Raw genomic sequence first — 21685 nt, forward strand, 5'->3', positions numbered from 1 at the left:
TACGTCATCAAATTGCGACGATCGGTTTAGCGCCGTGTAACACACGAGGATGTTTTGATCCACGTTAAATTAGAGTATTCCGGCTAACATTGAGTTAAATAAAGTACACGGAACTATTCCTCGAGGCCCAGAGAACGTGGTTAATTAGAAATGGCGGACTTCTCGTCGCTGGGTCTCTCAGACTGGCTGGTTAAACAGTGTAAACAGCTGGGAGTCAACAAACCCACTCCTGTCCAGGAAAACTGCATCCCGGCGATCCTCGAAGGTAAGACGGCCTCCGTTCAATGATCACGGTAAACATATCCCCAGCATCTACCTGCAATTCAATATATTATAGACTACTTTTGGAAGTAATGCAGATCTCCATTGAAAAATATATAAATTACTTAAATGGTCACGTTTTTGTTAGGCAAGGCAGACACCTAGAGGAAGATAAATAGTCCAAATTAGCACAATAGTGTTCTGCAATTATCAGAAATGTGACAGTCAGCTTTATTTAAATTATTATTATTGTTTATTTACTGTTTTCCAATGACTCTCCCTCAAAATAAACATAATCAGTAGTCAACTAAAACTATACATTTTATTTTTAAATTGATCAGAACAATCTCTGGTGTGAGTTTGTAGATCAGCAAAGCAACAACACATGAAGGTACCACAAGGTACATCAGTAAACCAGAATTCAGAGCGGATGAGTGACGGTGCTTCTCCTACCAGGTCGGGACTGTATGGGCTGTGCTAAGACCGGAAGTGGGAAGACAGCAGCCTTTGTGCTTCCAGTGGTGCAGAAACTGTCCGAGGACCCATACGGCATCTTCTGCCTGGTGCTCACTCCTACCAGGTCAGTGCTGTCGAGAACAAGCCTGTCGAGTACCCTGCTGACTTGTTCTGGGAAAGCTCCATCTTCCATGTGATTGTTTATTTAATGGTTCTTCCTTTTCACTTCTGGTCATTTCAGGTTGTGTCATTTCCAGATGTTGATTAAGATTAAATGTTTTTGTGATCTAAAATACGAGTGGTAAAGGACAGATTAGCTTCAAAATAAATGCACAATGGCTCTAAACTGAACCATATTAATGATCAAGTCCTTGGCATGTCAGGCTGAAACAAGTCTTAAGTTAAGATGAATAGCATTGATGTTGTATATGTGATGTCATGCAGGGAGCTCGCCTATCAGATTGCAGAGCAGTTCCGAGTGCTGGGGAAGCCGCTGGGTCTGAGAGACTGCATCGTCGTTGGTGGAATGGGTAATCATTTATTATGAGTCTGCTTGAGTTTTAAAACTGCTGCTCGTTACTGTTGGATTATATCTGACCCTCTCCTCTGGGCTGCGGTTGTTGCCGTTGTGTTTCTGACAGACATGGTGAGCCAGGCCATAGAGCTGTCCAACCAACCACATGTGGTTGTATCGACGCCTGGACGGCTGGCTGATCACATCCGCAGCTCCAACACCTTCAGCATGCGCAAGATCCAGTTTCTGGTGAGTTCAGGATGAGCACCGTCTTCAACGTCTTGTCTCTGCTACAGCTCTCATATACTTAAGATCTGTTAGGCTATGTTAGGAATACCACAATATAAATACATTATTACGCAAAAGAGAAGTCTGTGTGCAAGATAATGAGCCATAAAACACTGAGCTTTAAAAAAAAAAAAAAAGAGATCAGATTATCATAAATATCTTTAATTGCTGTCTTTTAAACAGCTAATGAACATAATATTGCTCAGTTGGCAGCTATTTTTAAGTTTAAAACACAAAAAAACAATCAAGTCAGTACTTAAAATTCTTTAAAAAAAGATTAATTTGTATATCCTTTTTCATACAGTTTGTCACATCGTTGTTGTGTGTTTGTTAGATTTTGGATGAGGCGGATCGTCTGTTGGAGCAGGGTTGTACTGACTTCACCAAAGACCTGGAGACGATCCTGGGGACTTTACCGGCTAAACGGCAGACGCTACTGTTCAGCGCCACGCTCACTGACACCCTGCACGAGCTGAAGAACATCGCCATGAACAGACCTTTCTTCTGGGAGAGCACATCAGAGTGAGTAACCAACCGGCTGCCATTTAACAGCGGTTATTTTAAATATTTAGCAAAATCACAGGTCTCATTTTGGCCTATGTTCTAATCTTTGTTTGCAGAGATACTACTTATTACAGTTTTTGTGAGAAATCTTGCGTGATATTTATAAAACGGGAGCACCGGCCTGGAAAGTTGGCCTGCCATCTGATCTGAGGTTCAACTAATCACTGAAGCGTGTCTCTCCCACAAATGCCTTTGAATGTAAGGCAGAGTTGTGCAAATAATGGCAATTCTGGGTTCACGAATACTCAGAATACTCATTTGAGGGTTCAGACGTGCAGAAAGCGGCTACAAACTCATGCAGTTGTATTCAGTTTGAACAGATAATGTAATAACTGTGACAGCTGACTTAAAGGGGGTGCAGAACAAAACAACATCAATGCTTGATTTTATTGCTCTCACCTTTTTGTGGGAAGAGAAATGACAGGTGCATCTAATGTTTCTTCTGGCTTAACATGTCAGCAGCACACAGGCTTTTGAGTGTGTAGTCGAGAAGATTTCCACTTGTTCCCTGCTGCTGAATATGAAGGCATTCTGATTTGATCATTACACTTTAACAAGTTACGCTAAATCCTCTCGCACGAGCATCTTCTGAAACGTTACTTTAATCAATAGGGTTTCTGTTATGTACCGTGTCCTCTATCCATCTATCGGGAACATTGAAATATTGTTGTTAACAGGACACGAACAGTGGAGGAGCTGGACCAGAGGTACGTCCTCACTCCAGAGAAGGTGAAGGACGCCTATCTGGTCCACCTGATTCAGAAGTTTACTGACGAGCATGATGACTGGTCCATCATGATCTTCACCAACACATGCAAGTAAGGAGCCCAGATGTATTAAATCCCTATTAGTACATGCCAAGACAGTCTTATCCTAATGAGATGCATGGTTTATAAAGGAAACCTGGTAGCTTTTATGAAGCTTGTAATGTAGAATGATGTTGATTCAACTCCATGATGATTGTTGAGGCTGCAGTTTTTGATTGTGATTTGTTGTGGAAAAGTGGAACAAAATACGTTACCTGTAGCATACAGGGGGATAGAAATTCAGCTTACACAGTGAAAATATATATATTTTATTTTTCTATGTCTTTAAAACGTGACACTGAATGCGATCCGTAGCCAGGGGGCTCTGTGCATGTAAATGTTGTTGTTGAATTGGTGTGGTTCACATGAAAACCATGTTCATTACATGAAATAATTAGTTGTCTCTTGCACAGGAACTGCCAAATCCTCACCATGATGCTGCGGGAATTTAACTTTCAAACCATCTCCCTGCACTCCATGATGAAACAGGTGAGACTAGTACAACTTACTAACTTTATTAATCCATCACTGTGAAACGGTCAGCTGCCTGACCACGCAGAGAATGAGTGAATTTGAGTAATGGGAGTTCTATTGAAGGGCGTTTTTAATCGACTTGTATTGACCCTGTATCGGAGAGTGTATCAGAATATGCAAAAATAAATTAATTTGACTTTGCGACAGAATGATGTGAGCAGAGATTTCCTGGTGATGTGTTTATTGCCCGTCCTCAGAGCTCCTCGACAAACTTGTTGGATGTAGAAATCACTGTTGTCTCATTAAAGGGACAGATAGAAACATGTACCATGCACAAAGCCTTTGTCATAATATAGAGACTAAAGCAGGTATGCAGAATGAACGTTTGCGCTTTATCTTCACTAGAAACAACGATTTGCAAACCTCGCCAAGTTCAAGGCCAGCGTCTTCAAAATCCTGATTGCGACAGATGTGGCTGCCAGGTAAGAAGCTCTGCTGAGCCTCGTCTTCGGGATGATGGCAGTCTCATTTTTACACCTTGTAATTCCTCAAACTGTCACCGTTTCAGACTGAGATTCAGCTGTCGACAGTCAACTTGCTTTGACACCCCTCCTGTTCTTTCTGACTCACAGGGGTTTGGATATTCCAACTGTCCAGGTCGTCATCAACCACAACACGCCCGGCCTTCCCAAGATCTACATCCACAGAGTTGGGCGAACAGCAAGAGCCGGTAACCTTCCATCAACTTCCTCGTAAATCTTCACTGTCCCGTTCAAGTGATGAGATCAGAAAGGCCAACGTCATCCAAGTACTTGCTCTGGAGCACACGCAGCTCATGTTTTCTTCCTCTGCAGGGAGGCATGGCGTGTCCATCACTCTGGTGACGCAGTACGACATCCACCTGGTCCAGTCCATCGAAGAACTGATTCGTAAGTTGCCTGGTTGTAAAGACTGAATTAAAACAGGAAAGACTTTCCTTCTGCGAGCGATTTCAAAACTCGACTAAACTCGTTGTTTACTGTTGGCTGCAGTGTGAACATAATTTCTACTGGAAATGAAGCTTATAGAAGACCCCGTGTTCAGTCCCACAGAATAGATCACCAGCACTTCAGTTTGGTGACTTTTTCTTTATTTCTTCCTTTATTTATCAGTTATTTTCAACACCAATGATAACACGTTCACTTCCAAGGCATTAATATGGCTAGTAGCTCCTCATACGTAAATGTTTAATTCTTTAGAGTTGGCCTTTTATTACACAACTGAAAATGCCTGTAGGCAGTGTGTCAAGGTCCTGATAAGAACACAGCTCCTTGGCCTTACCCAGCAACCAGGACCCCATGAAGCTGGAAATACCAGATCCCTGTGTGTGTGTTGTGAGCTTCCAGTATGTGTTTGTGTGGTCCCAATGGCCTCCTTTCTTGCCACAGAGACAAAGCTGAAGGAATATCCTGTGGTGGAGAAAGAAGTCCTGAAGATCCTCACCCAGGTCAATGTGACCAGACGGCAGTGTGAAATAGTAGGACACCCTTTTGTTCTTATTCAGTCCACCAGTTTGCCGAAGCCGTCTAGATTTTGGGCCTAAATTCGTGATGGCACATTTTCCTTTAACTTAATGTTTACTAACATAAAAGTCCTGTCACTGTTTTCAGGCTGGACACTATTTGTACTGGACCTGCCCATCATAATGTTGTTTTTTTGCATCGTAGAAACTCGAGTCAACAGATTTTGATGAGAAAAAGGAGATCAACAAGAGGAAACAGCTGATCTTGGAGGGAAAGGTAAGTTTGTCTTTCAAAAGCCAAACATCTGCTTTTGTTTGTCAGACCAGTTTGATGTATGAACACTACCAAGATGAAGCTATCAGTTTATTTTAGTACTGTGATTTCTGCAAGAGAAACTTATATGCAATTAAAAATGTTAAGGTTTTTTGGAAAGTATGTGCCAGTGGTTAGTTAATGTACTACACTACAACTTTTTGTTGTAACGCAGGATTTAATTCTTCACTTTTGAGACGGACCCATTCAAACAAAGTATATGGATCTGATTTGTAGCCAATGAGTTGAAGCTTCCTGTTGATTTGTGATCATTGTGCCGTCTCAGGATCCAGACCTGGAGGCAAAGAGGAAGGCCGAGCTGGAGAAGATCCAGAGTCAGAAGAAGAAGTTTAAACAGAGAATCCAGGAGACCATTCAGCAACAGCAACGCGTGCAGCTGAAAAAGAAACTGACCAAGAGAAAACAGATGAAAAATAAAAAGGCAGCACAGAAAACAGCCTGAAATATGCTGGAACCCATGTGTGTGTGTGTATGTGTATATATATATATATATTAAGTGTTATCACTGTACAATACCTGTTATATTTGAGCATCTGCAAATAAATTTGAAATACATTTGAATCTGAATTTCATACCATCCAAACTTTTCAAATTGACAGCCTTTATTGATTCAGTTTAACAAGGATCCACCATGTCATGATGAAACTTCACTGCAAAGATGTTTCAAATATGTATTTACATCACGCTGAGCTCTCAACCTCTGCACATTGAGAGAATGAAGGTTTGGATGCAAATGTTTTACAACTGAATCACTTCAATGATCACTGCAGATGATTCATTGGGGCTCACAGTGGGAAAACACCAAAGCAATATTACGGCAGCAGGTTCATAAAGCTATAACATGTTAGGGTTTATATGTGAAACTAATTCATTGCACTAAAGAGTGATTTGCACAATGTCAACAAAATAGCGCTAGTTCTAAGTCAATTAAACATGGAAACGTCTACTTCGAACATGATTGTCACATGTCTGCTGAAATGAGAAGCAGGTGAGAACATTCTTACTGTTCACAAAGCATCTTTCCTAGAAGAGTTTAAAAAACTACAATCCCTCGGAGAGTTTGAGGAGAAGATACAAAACTCATGAAGACAGGAAGCCCCCCCCCCCCCTTCCTGTTGTCAGCAAGTTGCTACAATAACAGATCTTTAATAAAACTACACAAAATGGCTAAATAACACCCATCTGAACAAAATGTGACACAAAGCAGTGAATCCCCCAACAAAAGCAAAGTTTGGATCAACTCAAGGATCACACAGTTCAGGAAAAAGGTTTAGGATCCACACATCGAGAAGAACTCTACAAGGAATACATAATGCAGGCAGAACAGCTTTTCACAAATCAGATAAGTCCACAAAAGGAAAAAAATAATTCTACCAGCTTTCGGTATGTTTTACTCCACATAGAAGGAAGGAAGGTGGCTTTTTTTCTCTCTTTCTTCTTCTTCCGCCCATAAGGAACAACCCAGCTGCAAACTCACTGACCTTATCTCTACCTGGCCTGATTTTAATAATTTAAAAAAAATAAAAATACATCAAGTCCTTTTCTGTGGATTTCTTGAGCCCTCTGATGTCTGGAAGGTTTGTTTATGCTGGTAGTTTGATTTTTAACTACATTCATGCTTGTGTTACAGCTGTTTATCTCAAGGTGATTGGTTATAGGCACTGATTCAGGTTTCTCATTCACTTTTATGTATCTGCTGGCCATCATTTAATCAGTACTGATGGTATATCCTGTGTGAAACTGGGGTTTAGTAGTTTCTAAATATTTCATCCACACAGGAACCAAAGATCTTTTAGATTACATTGGTTGTGTTGAGATTCAACAATTTTCTTAATTCTTCAACCCTGAGTATCTTAAGAGTTGTGTGGCCGGACAATATGCGGCGCGTCATGTGACCATTATTCACAAAATCAAAATGCTCTGTGAAATGACACTGGGTTAACATCTAATGTGTGCTGGCGTATTGGGACTTCAGTCCTAAAGCCACGTTTCCCTCAACATTTTGAACCCCGACATTTAACTGAAGTCCTTTTCCAGAAGAGGACACTCATGTCCTTCTCTTCCTCAGCCACCTTCCTTTTTCTACTCCTCACCTCTGGTGGATTGATTGCCACGACCGCCTGTAAGCCTCGACTACCATTATCCTTCTTTTCCCATCTTGTTTGGTTTCTTTCACCTCAAGCAGGGATTTGTGTGATGAGTGTGGACCGTCCACAATCCCCTGAGTAATCAATCAATGCAAAGCATTCAAGCGTTCGCCAATCGAAGCGTACACACAGAGTGTTTTCAAAAAGACATCTGGTCATGAAGCACAGCAGGACATCAATGACGTCTGCTTCCTAAAGATTCAAATAAAGATAAGCCTTCGCTGAAACATCAAATGACATTGAGTTGAATATTCAATGCTGGTTGTGTTTGATAGTTTCAATGACTTATTTGCAATTTTGTGCTCCGTGTTAAGAAAGGTACTTCAGAGAAGAAAAAAAACTGTCCCATGATGATCTCACTATCGGTGGGATTTGCGCATCGTGCCTTGAAAAACAGTCCAAAATCCCTGTGCCCCTCCACCACTGACGTGTGGTCGAAACCACCCCGTTTAAAGACCTCGTGAATGAGCCAGTGGTTCTCAAGGCAAATGAAAGGTTCAATTCAAGGCTCTTTAATCTCAGACTCAAGCACAGAGACCGTGTTTTTATTTCCTCTCCGAGAAGGCGTGCCGACGGCTGCTTCCTTCAGAGGCTGCCGAGGTTTTTGAGCCATCGAGAAGATTGTTGTTGCCTCCTCCCATGATAAACCAAATTCAAGAGATACAGGTTAAGAAACCAACCGACTTTTAGCATGAGGATTTTGTGTTTCCTGTTCGATGGCTTTCTGTCATTATGCCCCTGCAACTTTGGAGAACAAGTTCTTCAAATTCAGCTAGAAAGCCTTGACCTCCATCTGAAGATACGGTAGCTTTCCTTCCTTTCCTGGAGGCTGTGGGTTGAAGGGGTTGGCTGAATTATTTTGTTGGGAGTTGAGCCTCATTAGGACTCCCACAAGAGACCTTTGAGATCTCCCCTCCGTTTCCCTCAGCAGCTCGACCACACGCCGCCATCTTCTCGACTTCCTTCACTTTGCACGGGCATCGGTCCCTGCCTCTTGCTTGTTCACTCGGCCTCTCTTGCCATCGCCATGCCCGTCTGCTCGTGCCCTCCCCGTCTTCTACCATCTTATTTCTCTCGCTGGTCATTGGTTTGGTTTCGCTATCCCGTCGCTTTCACTCGGTGGTGCTTCGGTTGTAGCAGAGGAAAACAGGTATCCATTTTATGTTTTTATTATTTCCCAGATTAAAAAGCTGATGAACTAAGCTCAGTTCAAGCCTAGCTCCCTTCATCAAGTGACCTGCAAAACACAAACAGGTTCATAACCTCTGGTCTACAACATGATTTCAAAATAGAACTTTATATTTGGTTCAATAGAAACACGTAATACTGGCTTCAGCAGAGACATAAAAATGTCTTGAGTTTCTCACCAAAAACAAAATTTTCTATCACAGAAGTTATAATTTACTTTAGTTGAGTGGAGCTTGAACGCACCATAGTGTAACTCAATGGAACCGCCATACAGTTCCTTTTAGTTATAAAGTTACGCTCTCAGTTAGACGTTTAGGTAATAAATACAATAAAATGTAATTTGCATAATACATTTTGACTAAACCACCATAAAACTGGACACATCCCTCTTAGTAATGAAACACAATAACTGCACTACTTTCTAAACCTTAGATGTGCTATGTTGCAACTACACAGTTACTATGTTTTATGTACTTACACTTTAGTACTGTGACAGTCCAGTCACCCCACCATGCTGGTATGCACGTTCACCCTGGTAAGTTGAGTCCTGGGACAAAGCCACATCGATTTGGGACTTGAACTCATCGCCCAGGTAGCTGTCCTGTAGAACAGGAGGACAGAAACATCATTGCAGACCCATTTTTAAGTGTAAATTCTTTAATTAATCTTATGCAGCAGTCGTTGGTATTTAAAAATCAGGCTCCCACCAACAATTCTTATTAAATATGTATTAAAAAGAAAAGGAAGCCCAGGAAACAAAATGAGAATCCAAACACAGAATAGTGCAATAAAAATAACATATTTTGATAAATCTTCTTTCCCTCCAACAGTGATATGATACCTGGGACAGCTCCGGCTGGGAGAGGCCAGGCTGGCTCATCTGGGAGGGCTGGCTCATGGAGATGTAGCCCTGTGTCAGCGGCCCCTGGGAGAAGGGCTGGGAGGCCCCGTCCTGGCTGGCCTGGCTGTTTGGTCCGTTACCTTGGCTGGCACCCTGGTGTGCCGATCCTCGGACCCTCTGCCGCCCGCCACGGCCAGGCTTACCCTTCATAGCTCCACGACCTTGATGGGAAAAAAGGAGATCAGCACTGGAGTAAAACATTTTTTTTTAAAAACATAAACATTTAGGTCATAATATGTTATTACAATGTCACCATTTCTCTTCACACTCTGATAAACCTGGCGTAATGAGGTATTCTTCTGAGATTTGATTATTTTTTCACTCTAACAAACTGGACCTAAGTTTTCTTATTGTCAGTTTATGTAACGGCTTGGTGGACCATCTCAGTGCTGTGCTGTTTTGTACCTGCAGCAGGGCCGTTGGTCTGACCCAGGTAGCTGGGCGGAGGCATTGGTGGCATCACCAGGTTGAAGGGAATGGGAATATTCATAGCGGACATATGACCGGGGCCTGCCCCAATCATCCCAATCTGGTCGTGAGTTTGAAAGTACATGTTGGACGGACGTCCGGCTGAAAGAGAGCATGCATAACAAGACTCAATGTCAGTTCCTTATTATGATGGACTGTATTGCAGCCTGTTGATTTTTTGTCTGTTGTCATTTGTAATTTTGAGTCAAACCATAAGATACTATGAATAGATATTAAATGATTACCAGCATTGCTGCGGTCGTAAGCAGAGCCAGGGATGAGGGCCTCACGGGCATCGTACATCGCAGTGCTCATAAAGCGTCCACCCTGGAAAAGAAACAGATAGTTCACATTTCGTACAGTTGCATAATTCACAGATTTAGGACTTTAACTAACAATTATATAAAGAACAAAAGTGCTCAAGTAAATATCTTTAAACAGCTTATTTTATCTTGTGATTATGTTTGCCCCAGAGCATGATGGTGCACATACAACAGTTTGTTCTACTCACGGGGTTGATGGTGTTGACCAGTTTGCGGGGCTTGCTGAACTGCATGAGGCTCTCCCTCAGGTTGTTCAGGGGACCCTCCACGAGGACCTTCTGCTCCTTGTAGTTGTTCAGCAGGTTATTCCACAGCGGCTGCTTGGAGAGCGCCTTGGGGTTTCCCACGATGATCACGCCGTACCTTCGTTCATATCACACACACACACAAGACTGCTGCTCAGGGACGGGGGCAGAACCTTTGTATTGCACAATGCTCATAGAAATTATGAAAACCATACAATTAATAGTAGGCAAGTCTAATGGTCAATATTGTTACAGGGTGGATACTATGTGTATTCACATTGCAACAATGTAAAATACAATCTAAAGCAGTCTAAAATATCTGAATTGAATGATTCCTAATTAGCTTCTACTTGGAAAATAAATAGCTTATAATAAACTAATGTGCTGGCTGTGTGCTGTACTATAACTTTCATCAAGAAGGTTTTTACTTGGCTCTGGTCAGCGCCACATTGAGACGGCGTGGGTCATTCAGGAAGCCGATTCCCTGGTGTTCATTGGCACGAACACAAGACAGGATGATAAAGTCCTTCTCTCTGCCCTGAAAGGCGTCCACGCTGGCAATTTCCACTTGCTATAATGGGAGAAGGACAAGAGCAGGATGAGGGGGATGGTAAAGAAAAACACAGGAAAAGATAGTCTTCAACACCACAGAGAAAACTCACTATAGATAATTAAAGTGTACAATCAATTTGAACTTGATACACCTCAATTCAGGAGTGTGTCTCAGCTATGTGTGCTACCTGATAGAGTTTGGTGTGCAGGGAGCCGCTGAACTGCATGTACTGGACCAGGTAGGAGCGCTGACCCTCGTATGGGGTGATGATGCCGATCTGATCAGGTTTGGCTCCCGCCTTCAGCAGCCTGGTGGTGATCTTCTCTACGTTTGCAGCCTCCGTCCTTAAAAACATCAGCGTCACATAAATACGGCACTGCTCAACCTTCTGAAAGTCATTTAGAGTTGACTGATGGCAGCTCATTTACATGGCGCCTCAACTTTCCACTTATTTTTCCTTCAATTTGTTTGGTTGAGATTGATGCAACTTTCATGGCACTATTTATATTGAATATAATACTACAGAGGGAGGCAAAAAAACAAAACACATAACTGCACCAGTTTAATCTGGCTTCTCTTGAATTACAGCCTCCCTTCGACTAGGTTCATTTCAGAATATCCAAGGATTATTTTTGAATAAAATGTGATCCAGATTAAAGGAAATCCTCTTTCAGTGTTCTGTGGGGGTTCAGCTCATCATTCCTGTTGATCATGATTGACAAGTGGAGGGCTTTCTCCACAATTAAGGTATTGCAACCATTTAAGCCTGTTTGTAATGCGATGGCTGTATGAGAGCACCCCCTAGTCTTTGGCTTCAGCTAACCCTTTCCCAGGCAATGTCGTCAATGCACTTCGTCTATTATGAATTATTTAGAGCGTTGAGGTAAATTAGGCAAAGTAACCAAAGACAATGTGTGACGTTACCTGTTAAGGTAGGAGGTTCCAGAGCTGGCAATCTCCTCTTGACCCTGAGTCACGTAGAAGAACATGGGCTTGTCTGGTTGCGGCCACTGGAAGTCAAAGCCTTTCTTAATGCGGTCAGCTGAGGAGAAAATACAAATGACATTACATTTTTAGCTGTAACATTTTTTGCAGATCTTGTTACCCGCTAATGTACCAGCCAAAGTGTGAATTTAAATGAATTTGCTCGACTATCAAACCAGACAGTGAACTGCGTAATCGTTACAAACCTGCAGTGACACCGTTCTGCAGGGAGCCCTCATAGAAGATGTTGGAGGGGAAGGCACTGAGAGCCGGGTGCATGCGGTACTGGACCTGCAGGCGGATTGGCCGGATCCCCAGAACCACCAAGCGTTCAAACAGGGACTGGGACAGACCTGCCTTGGCTGCTTTCTTACACATCACCACAGGACCCAACTGGCAGTGATCACCCACCAGAATTAGCTGGGAGGAGGAAAAAGAGTCACGCAGTTGGGTTAATATAACAGCATAAACTAGGAAGTTTTTGTTCCTGGATGTCCACGGCAAATTATTTTTCTCTAACTCGACAAGATTTAAATAATATTGTTAGCGATATCATTTAATTGACATATTGATTAAAAACTATAGTAAATGCTGACAGTGGTAGTTGCACATGTTCCTATGACACCAGTCTCTATTTTCAATTACTATACTATTCATTATCTAACTGTATCTTGCTGCTTGAATGCCCCGATTTTCAACAGAAAACATTAAAGTTGGAACTTTAAGTACGTTAACATTAAAGTAACATGTTTTCCATTCACAGTTGAAGTTTAATTATAAATCATGGGCAATTGACCCTTTGCTAAGACCAGTCTCTCAAACTGTCAGAGCTACGATGAAGCCCACACTGTCTCCAACTGCATTCTCTGAAGAAAGATTATTTTATGATTAAACAAATAGTGATTTCTAAAAACAGCAGGCAGAAGACTCTACAATATGCGTTTGAAGGATATATCCAAGATGTCAAACTGACTAAGCAGAGACTCGGCCGGTCTGCATTCAAGGAGCGGGACTTAGCAAAGACTTAATTGCAGGGTTACATTGGTCTGACTTCCTTCAACAGTTATCCTGCTGTAGTAGGCAGAGATTAGTTGTTATTAAGCTGTGTGTGTATTTTTACCTGCTTGGCACCAAGCACCACAGGCACCATACACTCTGGTTCGGTGGCCTGGGTGCTCTCATCAATCAGGATCGAGCGGAACTGCATCTTGGCCAGACGAGGATCTCCAGCCCCGACGCAGGTACAACAGATAACATCAGCATTCTGGACAACAAAGATGACAATTTACAACCATTAAACAGAAGAGAGCCAGGATAGAGTGGTGAAAGACAAGAGGGTCCTTCACTGTCTTTAGAGGACAAATTGTCCTCCCGTCAGATGGAATGGTTTCTATATGGCGATTACTATTACCATTCGGCACAAAGGTAAATCTACTTTTACTGTCACACATTGTAAATACCGCCGCACACAGTGAAATTTAGCATTTGCATTTCACCAATCTTAGTGAGGCGCAGTGGACAGCAACTACACAGAATATGGTAAATACGGAATAATAAGAACAGTCAGAATCAGTTTGAAAATGCAATGCAAAAACTACTTGTTGCATTAGCAGTGACTCAACAGCTGTAGCGGCCCTTTTTGTAAGCAGAGTTTCAACTTTGAGTTATTTTGAGTTACGCTTTGAAGCTCCTCACCATGAGCAGCTCCCTCTCAGCTGTTCGTTTCAAAGCCCTGTAGCGCTTCTCATCAGCAGATGACAGCTCACCGGTCTCATCCTTCAGCTGCTGCAGTTTCTGAAGCTCCGGCATGCTAGAAAGACAAAGACGCATCAGGGTTACTCCAGAAACACAGTAGAGTTGTACACTAATAAACTAATCTGTGATCAAGGGCACAAGTCTTAAAAGTTAAAAAAACCTGTCCTCAATGTACCCGGAACAAATAATGTTGACATGGAGTCAGTTTATTATTCAATCCAGTCTTGTCAATAAATTTAGATGCATTTATCGCAGGATTACTATTGGATTACTACGATACTGAAGAAAACTTTATGGATTTCATACCCTCTCAAAGCGGCAGTCTTACTGAATATGAACGTGTATTTATGTCTGTGTGTTCAGTTATAATTCAGACTAATGATACACCTGGCAATGTACCATTGACTGTGTAAATGAACAGATTTATAGCATCAGTCTCATCTAGAGCACGATAGATCCGACTATAATTCTTACAGTGTGTAACAATATTTTAGCAGCTAAAATAAAGTTATACACGCACACTTCATTAGGATACAGCCAAGCACACACATTAATGTCTACACACATGTAATTATACAAAAGTCTCTCCCAGGGAGAACTGTTTATTTATGCATTCATAAAGTAGGTAATATATTACCAGCTGTCCTTCCTTCATTTGGCAGTGAATTAGACAATACACAACGAAAGGTATTTCGACTAGAGTGAGTATGAGTAAGCGAATTTGTTGAAATTTGACGTAAAAGTGACAGAACAGGATGAATATAGACATGTTAAAAAGAAATGCTATGGAGTGACAAGCCTCTGGTGTGATTAATGTTTGTACAAAGCAGAATTCAGGTATTAATAACTTTTGAGTCCCGATCTACGTGCCACTGACCTGTCCATGTTGCTGATCTGGTTGTGCAGAGCTAGGAAGGATACTGGTGATTCGATGGCCTCCCGGCTCTTAGCACAAAGCCTGACGACCTTCAATCCAGTCTTGTCAATCTTCTCCGTCAACTGATCCACGGCAATGTTACTGGGAGCGCACACCAGAACTGGTCTGCAAACCGACACACATACACAATAGAGAGAGTTTAAAACAGTAACAACTGTGTAACACAACATTGATGGAATAACAACAAATATAACACATCAGATTTCTGTAAGTATTTATAAAACAAAAATGTTTTTACCCATTGCCTTGACGGGACAAGTGGTAGACAATAGTGGCAGAGGTGACAGTCTTCCCAGTACCAGGGGGACCTTGGATCAGGCTGAGAGGCCTCTGCAGCACTGTCTTCACAGCGTACACCTAAACAAGTAACAAAACAGTATGCTTTTTGCTTGCTTAAAATAATGCTTGTCCCACTAAGTCAAATGCTTTTGTTGTTTTTCAAACCTATTAAAAATAGATTAGCTACATCGATACACAAATGTACATTATAAATCACAGTAAACAAGACAACTTAACTGTCTTTTTTCCCCATTGTCAAATTCAGAAGAAAATTAATGACAAAATCATGAGATTAATCACAGGGACTCTGTTTTGTGAGGTCTGACCTGTGAGTGATTAAGGTCGGGCAGGCCCTGGGCAGTAAAGCGCTTTGGCAGCTGGCACTTGATGGTGACATCCTCTACCTCGTGGCCCAGCAGTTTATGGTAAATATAACCAGACACAGAGGTCTCATCCACCGCAAAGGTCTTCAGGGCGCTCTGCATCCTGCATCAACACAAATGTGAGTCATTGTCACTTCTTTATCTTCGAACCGTTGACCTGACCAAGAGGGTGAATTTAGTCTGACATCTTTACTTTACAAATGATAGACATGGCATATTTACATTAAAGTAGTATGAGCTATGAAGAGCTACAAATTTGAGCTTACCTGTCAAAGGACGTGGACTTCCACACAAAGTCAACCTGGAAGTTGTGGGGGATTTCCACAGGTGCTCCAACACTGCTACGCAACTCGATGGCAATTTCGTCCCCATAGTCTTTAAAGACAGGCTGTTAAGGAAGTAAACAGTATGTTATCTATACCAGTCTAGTTTTATAGTTAAACGGGATTATTCATGTGTAGTTGAAAAAGATTCTGCATCAGTAAAAGTGTGCGCTACATTTTTTAATTTAATTTAATTTTTCAACAGTGCACTGAAGTTTCACTTACAGTTTCAGTAATACACTGACTATGGATAAGTACCTGATACAACCCCACTTAAAAAAACAAGAACTATCCCTTTAAATGTATACATTGCCAAATATGAATGGGTGCCTGTATAATGAAATGGACTTAAAGACCCCGTAACCCAGTAGTTCTCAAAGTATGTCACTAAGAGGCATGACAAGTGGGGCTCACAGAAAGGGTGGAGATGTGATGCGAAATTGAATCTTTGTATCTGTATCTTTGACAATAAAATGACGAATGGATGATACTTATGCAACTGCTCACAGTGTAAAGGATACTGTCAGGGACTTTGATGACATGACCTATGCCTTTCCACAGAGGGGCTAGATCTCCCTTGTACCGCAAGCAGATCTCATCCCCTTGCATCAGCCGCATATCTGGGAATTGATATAAAGACACAAATTAAACACAGTTCTATGCTCAAAATAACCCACAAATAAACTAAGAAGGCTGGGTTATCTTCATAAACCAAATGATACAGTACCGTGCACGCACAAAAACCCATTACAAAAACAGAGGCAAAACCAAACTAAGCACAAATGCCACCAAAAGATGCAGGGTTTGGGCAGGTTGCGTGCAAATCTCAGGACTGAAGGGAAATGGGCAGGGGCTCTATCTGTACCACAGAACCACTGGGAGGAAGTCAAGCTCTGAGAATTACCACCTGAATCCGTCTTGGGCAGTGTGAAATAGGCAATCCGCTTTTTATTCAGCCCCAGGTCCCACCTGACTGTTATATTGTCTTGGGTCTGCAGAATGAAAAATACAAATATAAAATCAACAACAGGTGAACGGTTACATCAAGTTGTGCTTCATATTTAGGCGTCCAGTGTGATCGCAGAAAAATTATAAAACCAGTTTTAAACTAACTGACTGGGATTCTGAGCACGTGTTTTTGTGCCCTGAACTGAGACACATCAACAAAGGACATTCAAGGACAAAAAACACCAGTCACTGAGTTACAAAGTTTCCTAATCAGAAGTGGAGATCGGGTACCTGGGACTCCTTAAGCTTCTTGTCGTAGTCAGCCTCCAGTTTGACCAAAGGGCCAAAGATGTTTTGGTACTGGTAGGCATCCTCATAGCGCAGCAGCACATGCTGGGGTTCCTCATCCACTCCAGGTTTCTCCAGGTCTTCCAAGGTGGCAGTGGGGTTGTCCTGAGGGGAAACAAAGTCAAGGCAACCATCAATCCAAAGTACATCCAACATCCTATCACAAAGTCTTATTACACACACACAAATACCACTGTATGGTGGCAGATTTAAAACTGTTCTGCCACAGGTGGATACCAATGTGTTAAGCAGCTGTCACTTACAAACCTTTACCCTGTGCTAAAGAACTCAAAGTTTACAACCATCCGGTTAGCATTGCACTGAACATATCCCTGGAGAAAAAGCCTTCCAGTCTGTCAGCTGTATACCTTCCAGAGCTCCTCCAACTTGTTGATCTGCTGGGCGGTAATCTGACGGGCCCGAAGCTGCTCCTGCTCAGATGGGATCTTCACCAGCCAGGACAGAAAGCAGCGGTCCTGGATAAGTGGTTGCCACTGTGAACTATCCCAGTTGATGTCCTTCAGGCTACTCTGGCTGGCACAGGGCTGCCTGCATGGAGATATAAGGTTCATACAGACAGAAATGTAGCTTATGTGTGGAATTAGACAGTGATTTAACTACTGCAGAGAACGAAAAATATATATTTTGTCTTCCTGCCTTAAGTTGATTTCTCAAAGTAGTTCTATCTGAATGACCACGAGACAGATTGTTGAACATTTTTGAAAATAATCAGTGCAAACCAAAGATATGTTTGAGGTTGAAACAGTGTCACCATTACATAGTATTTACAGATGAGTACATAAAAGAAGTGTTTTTGAATTATTATTAGTTTAAACTTAATTGAGAGATTTGAGATATGGGAATTATGTTTTTTCCATAAACTTATAATTTTGTTATTTTTCTTATCTGACTGACTATTCAGCCATTTCATGAAGATTGCATCTGTTTCCTGGGCATCAGGTGGCCTGACAAGCCGATGACAACTCATGCGACACAAGGGCTGAAACCTGAACAAACTTCCAGTTTCAAAGAAAGGATTTGCATATTTAGCTAGCTTGCGCTGCAGAGTAGCATATAATGACTGTCAATGCTATCCTGAAGGACACTCTTGACGGATCATACCAGATTTGTTCAGTATGAACACTGCTTACAGGACCGCATGTCTATGTACAAGCCCGCTGCCCAGAACGCACTTACCTGCAGAGTAGTACCACCACAGAATCTGCCTTGGCCGGGATGAAACCCAGAAGGAAGACGTTGCGACAGCCACAGTTGTAACACTCCAGCACTGTCTCCCCCAGTGGCCCATCTTTATGCAGCGTCACTTCTTTGCATTTGGCTCTCACCAAGTGGTTAACAATGTGACTGGAATTCAGAGAGTAGGGGTTAAATGATTGAGAAAATAATCAGGAACACTTGGATCTCTGACATTTCACATATTGACCACAAAAACCAGACAGACATAATAGACCACTTCAGTTTCAAACAAACAATGTTATGTTCCTTATTGCATTGCTTGCTCATGTCAAGAGCTGACAGAATAGTCACTACATTATACAGATTATGAGATTGTGTTAATAGTAGAATAACTCACTTTTATTGCACTTAGTTATTTGTATTATATCAAGTTTATGTGGGGTGTTCAGTAACGTCATGTTCTGGTGCTATATTTGAGGTAATCAGGTGAAAATGAGGAGACTACACACCTGCCAGATGTGTTGCCACGTCCATTACAGAACCACTTTTTGCTGGTATTGCAGTACACCACACATGCTGGATCATGAATACCGCAGTAGCTGCAAAAACAACAATGTATCAAAACCGCATCTGAATTACAGTAGTGTTTAGTCAAAAGGGCATGAGTACACATCTTGCCTAGCCAAAAGCAAGGCCATGCTAATAGACAAAATGATTAATTATTTAAATACACACATGATAGTAAGTGTCAGAGGAGTTACTATATAGTATCTAACATGCAATATGTTAATTTTTTTAAATTTAATTTACGTTTTCACATGAAAGCTCATGCTCTAGACATACAGGACTCTTAAAAACTCCCAGTTAAAAATGGTAATCTTGAAATGTTAATTTCCATGGTACACACACAAAAAGGAACTATAGAAACAATTTAATTATTTTCTCTCAAATAGAAATTCTACATCAACCAGGAATTAAATCTAAGGATTGCCACTTTTTGTCATCAACAAATTAATTGTGTCTGGAAATTCTAACTTTCCACTCATAAAGCAGATCTGTTAAGGAACACAGAACATGCCATCTTAATGCAATCAAATTATAACTAAAGTAATATAATATTACCTTTCTTCATATCTAACACCATTTCCCACATGTATGCATATAATTGTATACAATTCTTGAACGCTTACAGAAACGTAAATGATGGAAGCTGTATATAATCGGCTGTAAAGTTAAATAGAATTGGCATCTGCATTGCGATTACAATAACGATATGAAAACCGTAACTGTAGTTAACTGGTGTTTCATTAGTGATATGTGCAAGTCTTAAATGAGTACCACTTGTAAAGTGTGCCAGTATACTGTGCGTATCAGAAAGGTCGTACCTGTTAGTGAGAATAATGAATGTTGTGTTCTGTATGCCCTGCATGTGGTGTGCAAGATCAGGGACTACACTAAAATTAAGCACCGTGTATACAGTAGTGATTAGCTAATCATCAAGACAAACCCGACACTAATATACTTTAATAACTTCCTCTATGATCTACCGACACCAAGGCACGGTGCGGTTCCTGTCTGTGTACCTGCATGCGTGCAGAGGCAGGTCTTTGGTGTAGTACGTGTCTTCTTCATCTTCCTCAAAGTTGAGCTCGGCCAACAGCTGGCTGGCTTTGGCCACTGAGTCCTCGACTCCCCCGTTGAGAAGACCCTCATCAGGACCGTTTACCTGTAGCACAACAGAAGCTTTACCAAACAAACTGAACAGCAACGATTAGCAGCTAGCGGCTAGGAGACGCAGCGCGAAAAAGGCAGTTAACTAATTACAAGTTGACAGACTGTCATTGCTCTTAACTCTCATCTCTGGGCTTTAAAGTCAAGCCTGTGTGTCTGGTTTGCACCGAGCAGTTAAAAAGAAACGCTCTCCGACACCTCACATTACTTTGGGATGTTTAAGAAGCGGGCTTGCTAGCTAGCAGCGCGTTAGCGGCTCCAGCTAGCTAGCATTGAGCTAGCATGGACCCGCTAGATCCAATGGTAGCGGGCTAGCATACAGCTAACCCAGCTAGCGTCGGTAAACCGCGCTTTAATGTGCCTTCCTGAACAAGTGAACGCCTCAGACCTGGCTGTCCAGCTGGCTCTGGGTCTGGCCTTGGGTCTGCGTCTGGCTGGGAAGGGTGAAATCGGTGAAGTCGTACTCGGAGCCCTGGGTGTCCGCTCCGAGCAACTCCGTTTCCTCGGTGTCTAGGAAGGTGAGGGTCTGGGAGCTCGGCCCGTACGCCTCCACACTCATCTCGAGTCTCAACTTTCGCTTCACGGAGCGGTTTCCGGTGTTCGGCTGAAGATGAACAATATCCTCCGCGGTGTTTGTGTATCGAAATGCTGGTTTAGAGGCCGACGCTCGGAGGAGGGATATGAACCAAAACAAAAATGGAACCGATCAGAACCTCGAAAGCTTCAGCAGGTCCAACAGCAACGGTGACGAACTTCTCTGCGCCGCTCAACGTGTGACGTCCTCTGTAGGCTAGGCTGCCATGGGCTGGACCAGTGAGGCCGATCATCGATAGGTGAAGAGGACTCACTCTGATCTTTTTCCTGGCTACCAAAACACAATCGTGAACCTCTGTAGGGCAAATATGGATATACTTTATATACACTATTTGGGAAATCCCAGCAGTGTAAGGGAACAAAGTACCATTTACTCAACTACTTAACCATAGTAGACATTTGAGGTATTTCTCTGTTATGCTACTATATAATTCTACTCCACTACATTTTGGAGGCAAATGTGTTTTACTCTTCATGCCACTACATTGATCTGGAAATTGTTGTTACTTTGCAGGTTCAGATTATTAACACAAAATATAATTCAACATATAAATGACGATGTATTATTATAGATTAAGTAACCAGGCAGTTTATACATCTGTCAAATGAACCCCACGTTTACCAGCTGCAACATTAAAGTGCATAAATATGTATTCTATTATAGACTACTTTTACTATTGTAATTAGTATATTTTGATTCTAAATGTCAAGTCAATTTTATTTATATAGCCCAATACTACAAATCACAAAATCTGGGAGCTTTACATTCTGTACAGCATATACAACACCCTCTGTCCTCAGATAATAATAATACTTATGTTCTGTAATTTGAAATTCTATGCTCTTGTATTGCCACTCGTACTTAAGTAACAGATCTGAGTACGATTTGCACCACTGAAAGTATCCCCCTCCTTGAAAATAGATATTTATTTATACAAAACCACAGCTTCAACATATTTTAAACCCCACACAAAACAAGATATATAGCCTTTTAGATCAACCATGTTTATTGTGTATTTTTATTGGCTTTTTAGAAATGTGTTTCTACAGCAATCACTGGGAAAAACCCTATTGCTTTTGCTAGGCCCATATGTGTCGGAATTTAAACATGTGTTCTGTATGTATTCACCACAAGGCTGAATCAAACAATTATTACACTGGACCTCTGTCAAAGTATGTAAAC

The 21685-nt window shown here is 41.7% G+C and overlaps 2 protein-coding genes across 5 annotated transcripts; one reads left to right on the plus strand and one right to left on the minus strand.

The window, feature by feature from the left end:
- ddx49 (DEAD (Asp-Glu-Ala-Asp) box polypeptide 49) lies at positions 1–5646 on the plus strand. Its single transcript, XM_034529884.1, has 13 exons — positions 1–265; positions 718–841; positions 1162–1247; positions 1359–1480; positions 1854–2041; positions 2761–2901; positions 3303–3378; positions 3769–3845; positions 3996–4093; positions 4218–4292; positions 4791–4879; positions 5070–5141; positions 5464–5646. Exons 1-13 carry the CDS (start codon positions 151–153, stop codon positions 5638–5640), a joined length of 1440 nt encoding a protein of 479 aa, XP_034385775.1. The 5' UTR covers positions 1–150; the 3' UTR covers positions 5641–5646.
- A 987-nt stretch (positions 5647–6633) lies between these two features.
- On the minus strand, positions 6634–20715 carry LOC117729136 (regulator of nonsense transcripts 1). Of its 4 annotated transcripts, none has more exons than XM_034529880.1 (24): positions 20297–20715; positions 19761–19903; positions 18687–18776; positions 18178–18345; positions 17349–17529; positions 16924–17085; positions 16592–16676; positions 16192–16304; positions 15628–15749; positions 15305–15464; positions 14938–15056; positions 14640–14804; positions 13703–13817; positions 13128–13271; positions 12214–12427; positions 11948–12065; positions 11211–11367; positions 10899–11041; positions 10414–10588; positions 10148–10229; positions 9840–10004; positions 9375–9595; positions 9012–9134; positions 6634–8582 (listed from the first exon to the last, which is right to left on the minus strand). In XM_034529880.1, the coding sequence occupies exons 1-23, from the start codon at positions 20465–20467 to the stop codon at positions 9015–9017; spliced, it is 3333 nt and encodes a 1110-aa protein (XP_034385771.1). In that variant the 5' UTR covers positions 20468–20715; the 3' UTR covers positions 6634–8582; positions 9012–9014. The 4 variants fall into 4 exon arrangements, with proteins under 4 accessions (XP_034385771.1, XP_034385770.1, XP_034385773.1 ...); XM_034529879.1 differs by having other exon boundaries at positions 16589–16676; XM_034529882.1 differs by having other exon boundaries at positions 15628–15736; positions 16206–16304; positions 16589–16676; positions 20297–20699.
- Positions 20716–21685: the final 970 nt, after the last annotated feature.

The sequence above is a fragment of the Cyclopterus lumpus genome, chromosome 4, assembly GCF_009769545.1.
Source record: "Cyclopterus lumpus isolate fCycLum1 chromosome 4, fCycLum1.pri, whole genome shotgun sequence".
Lineage (NCBI taxonomy): Eukaryota > Metazoa > Chordata > Actinopteri > Perciformes > Cyclopteridae > Cyclopterus > Cyclopterus lumpus.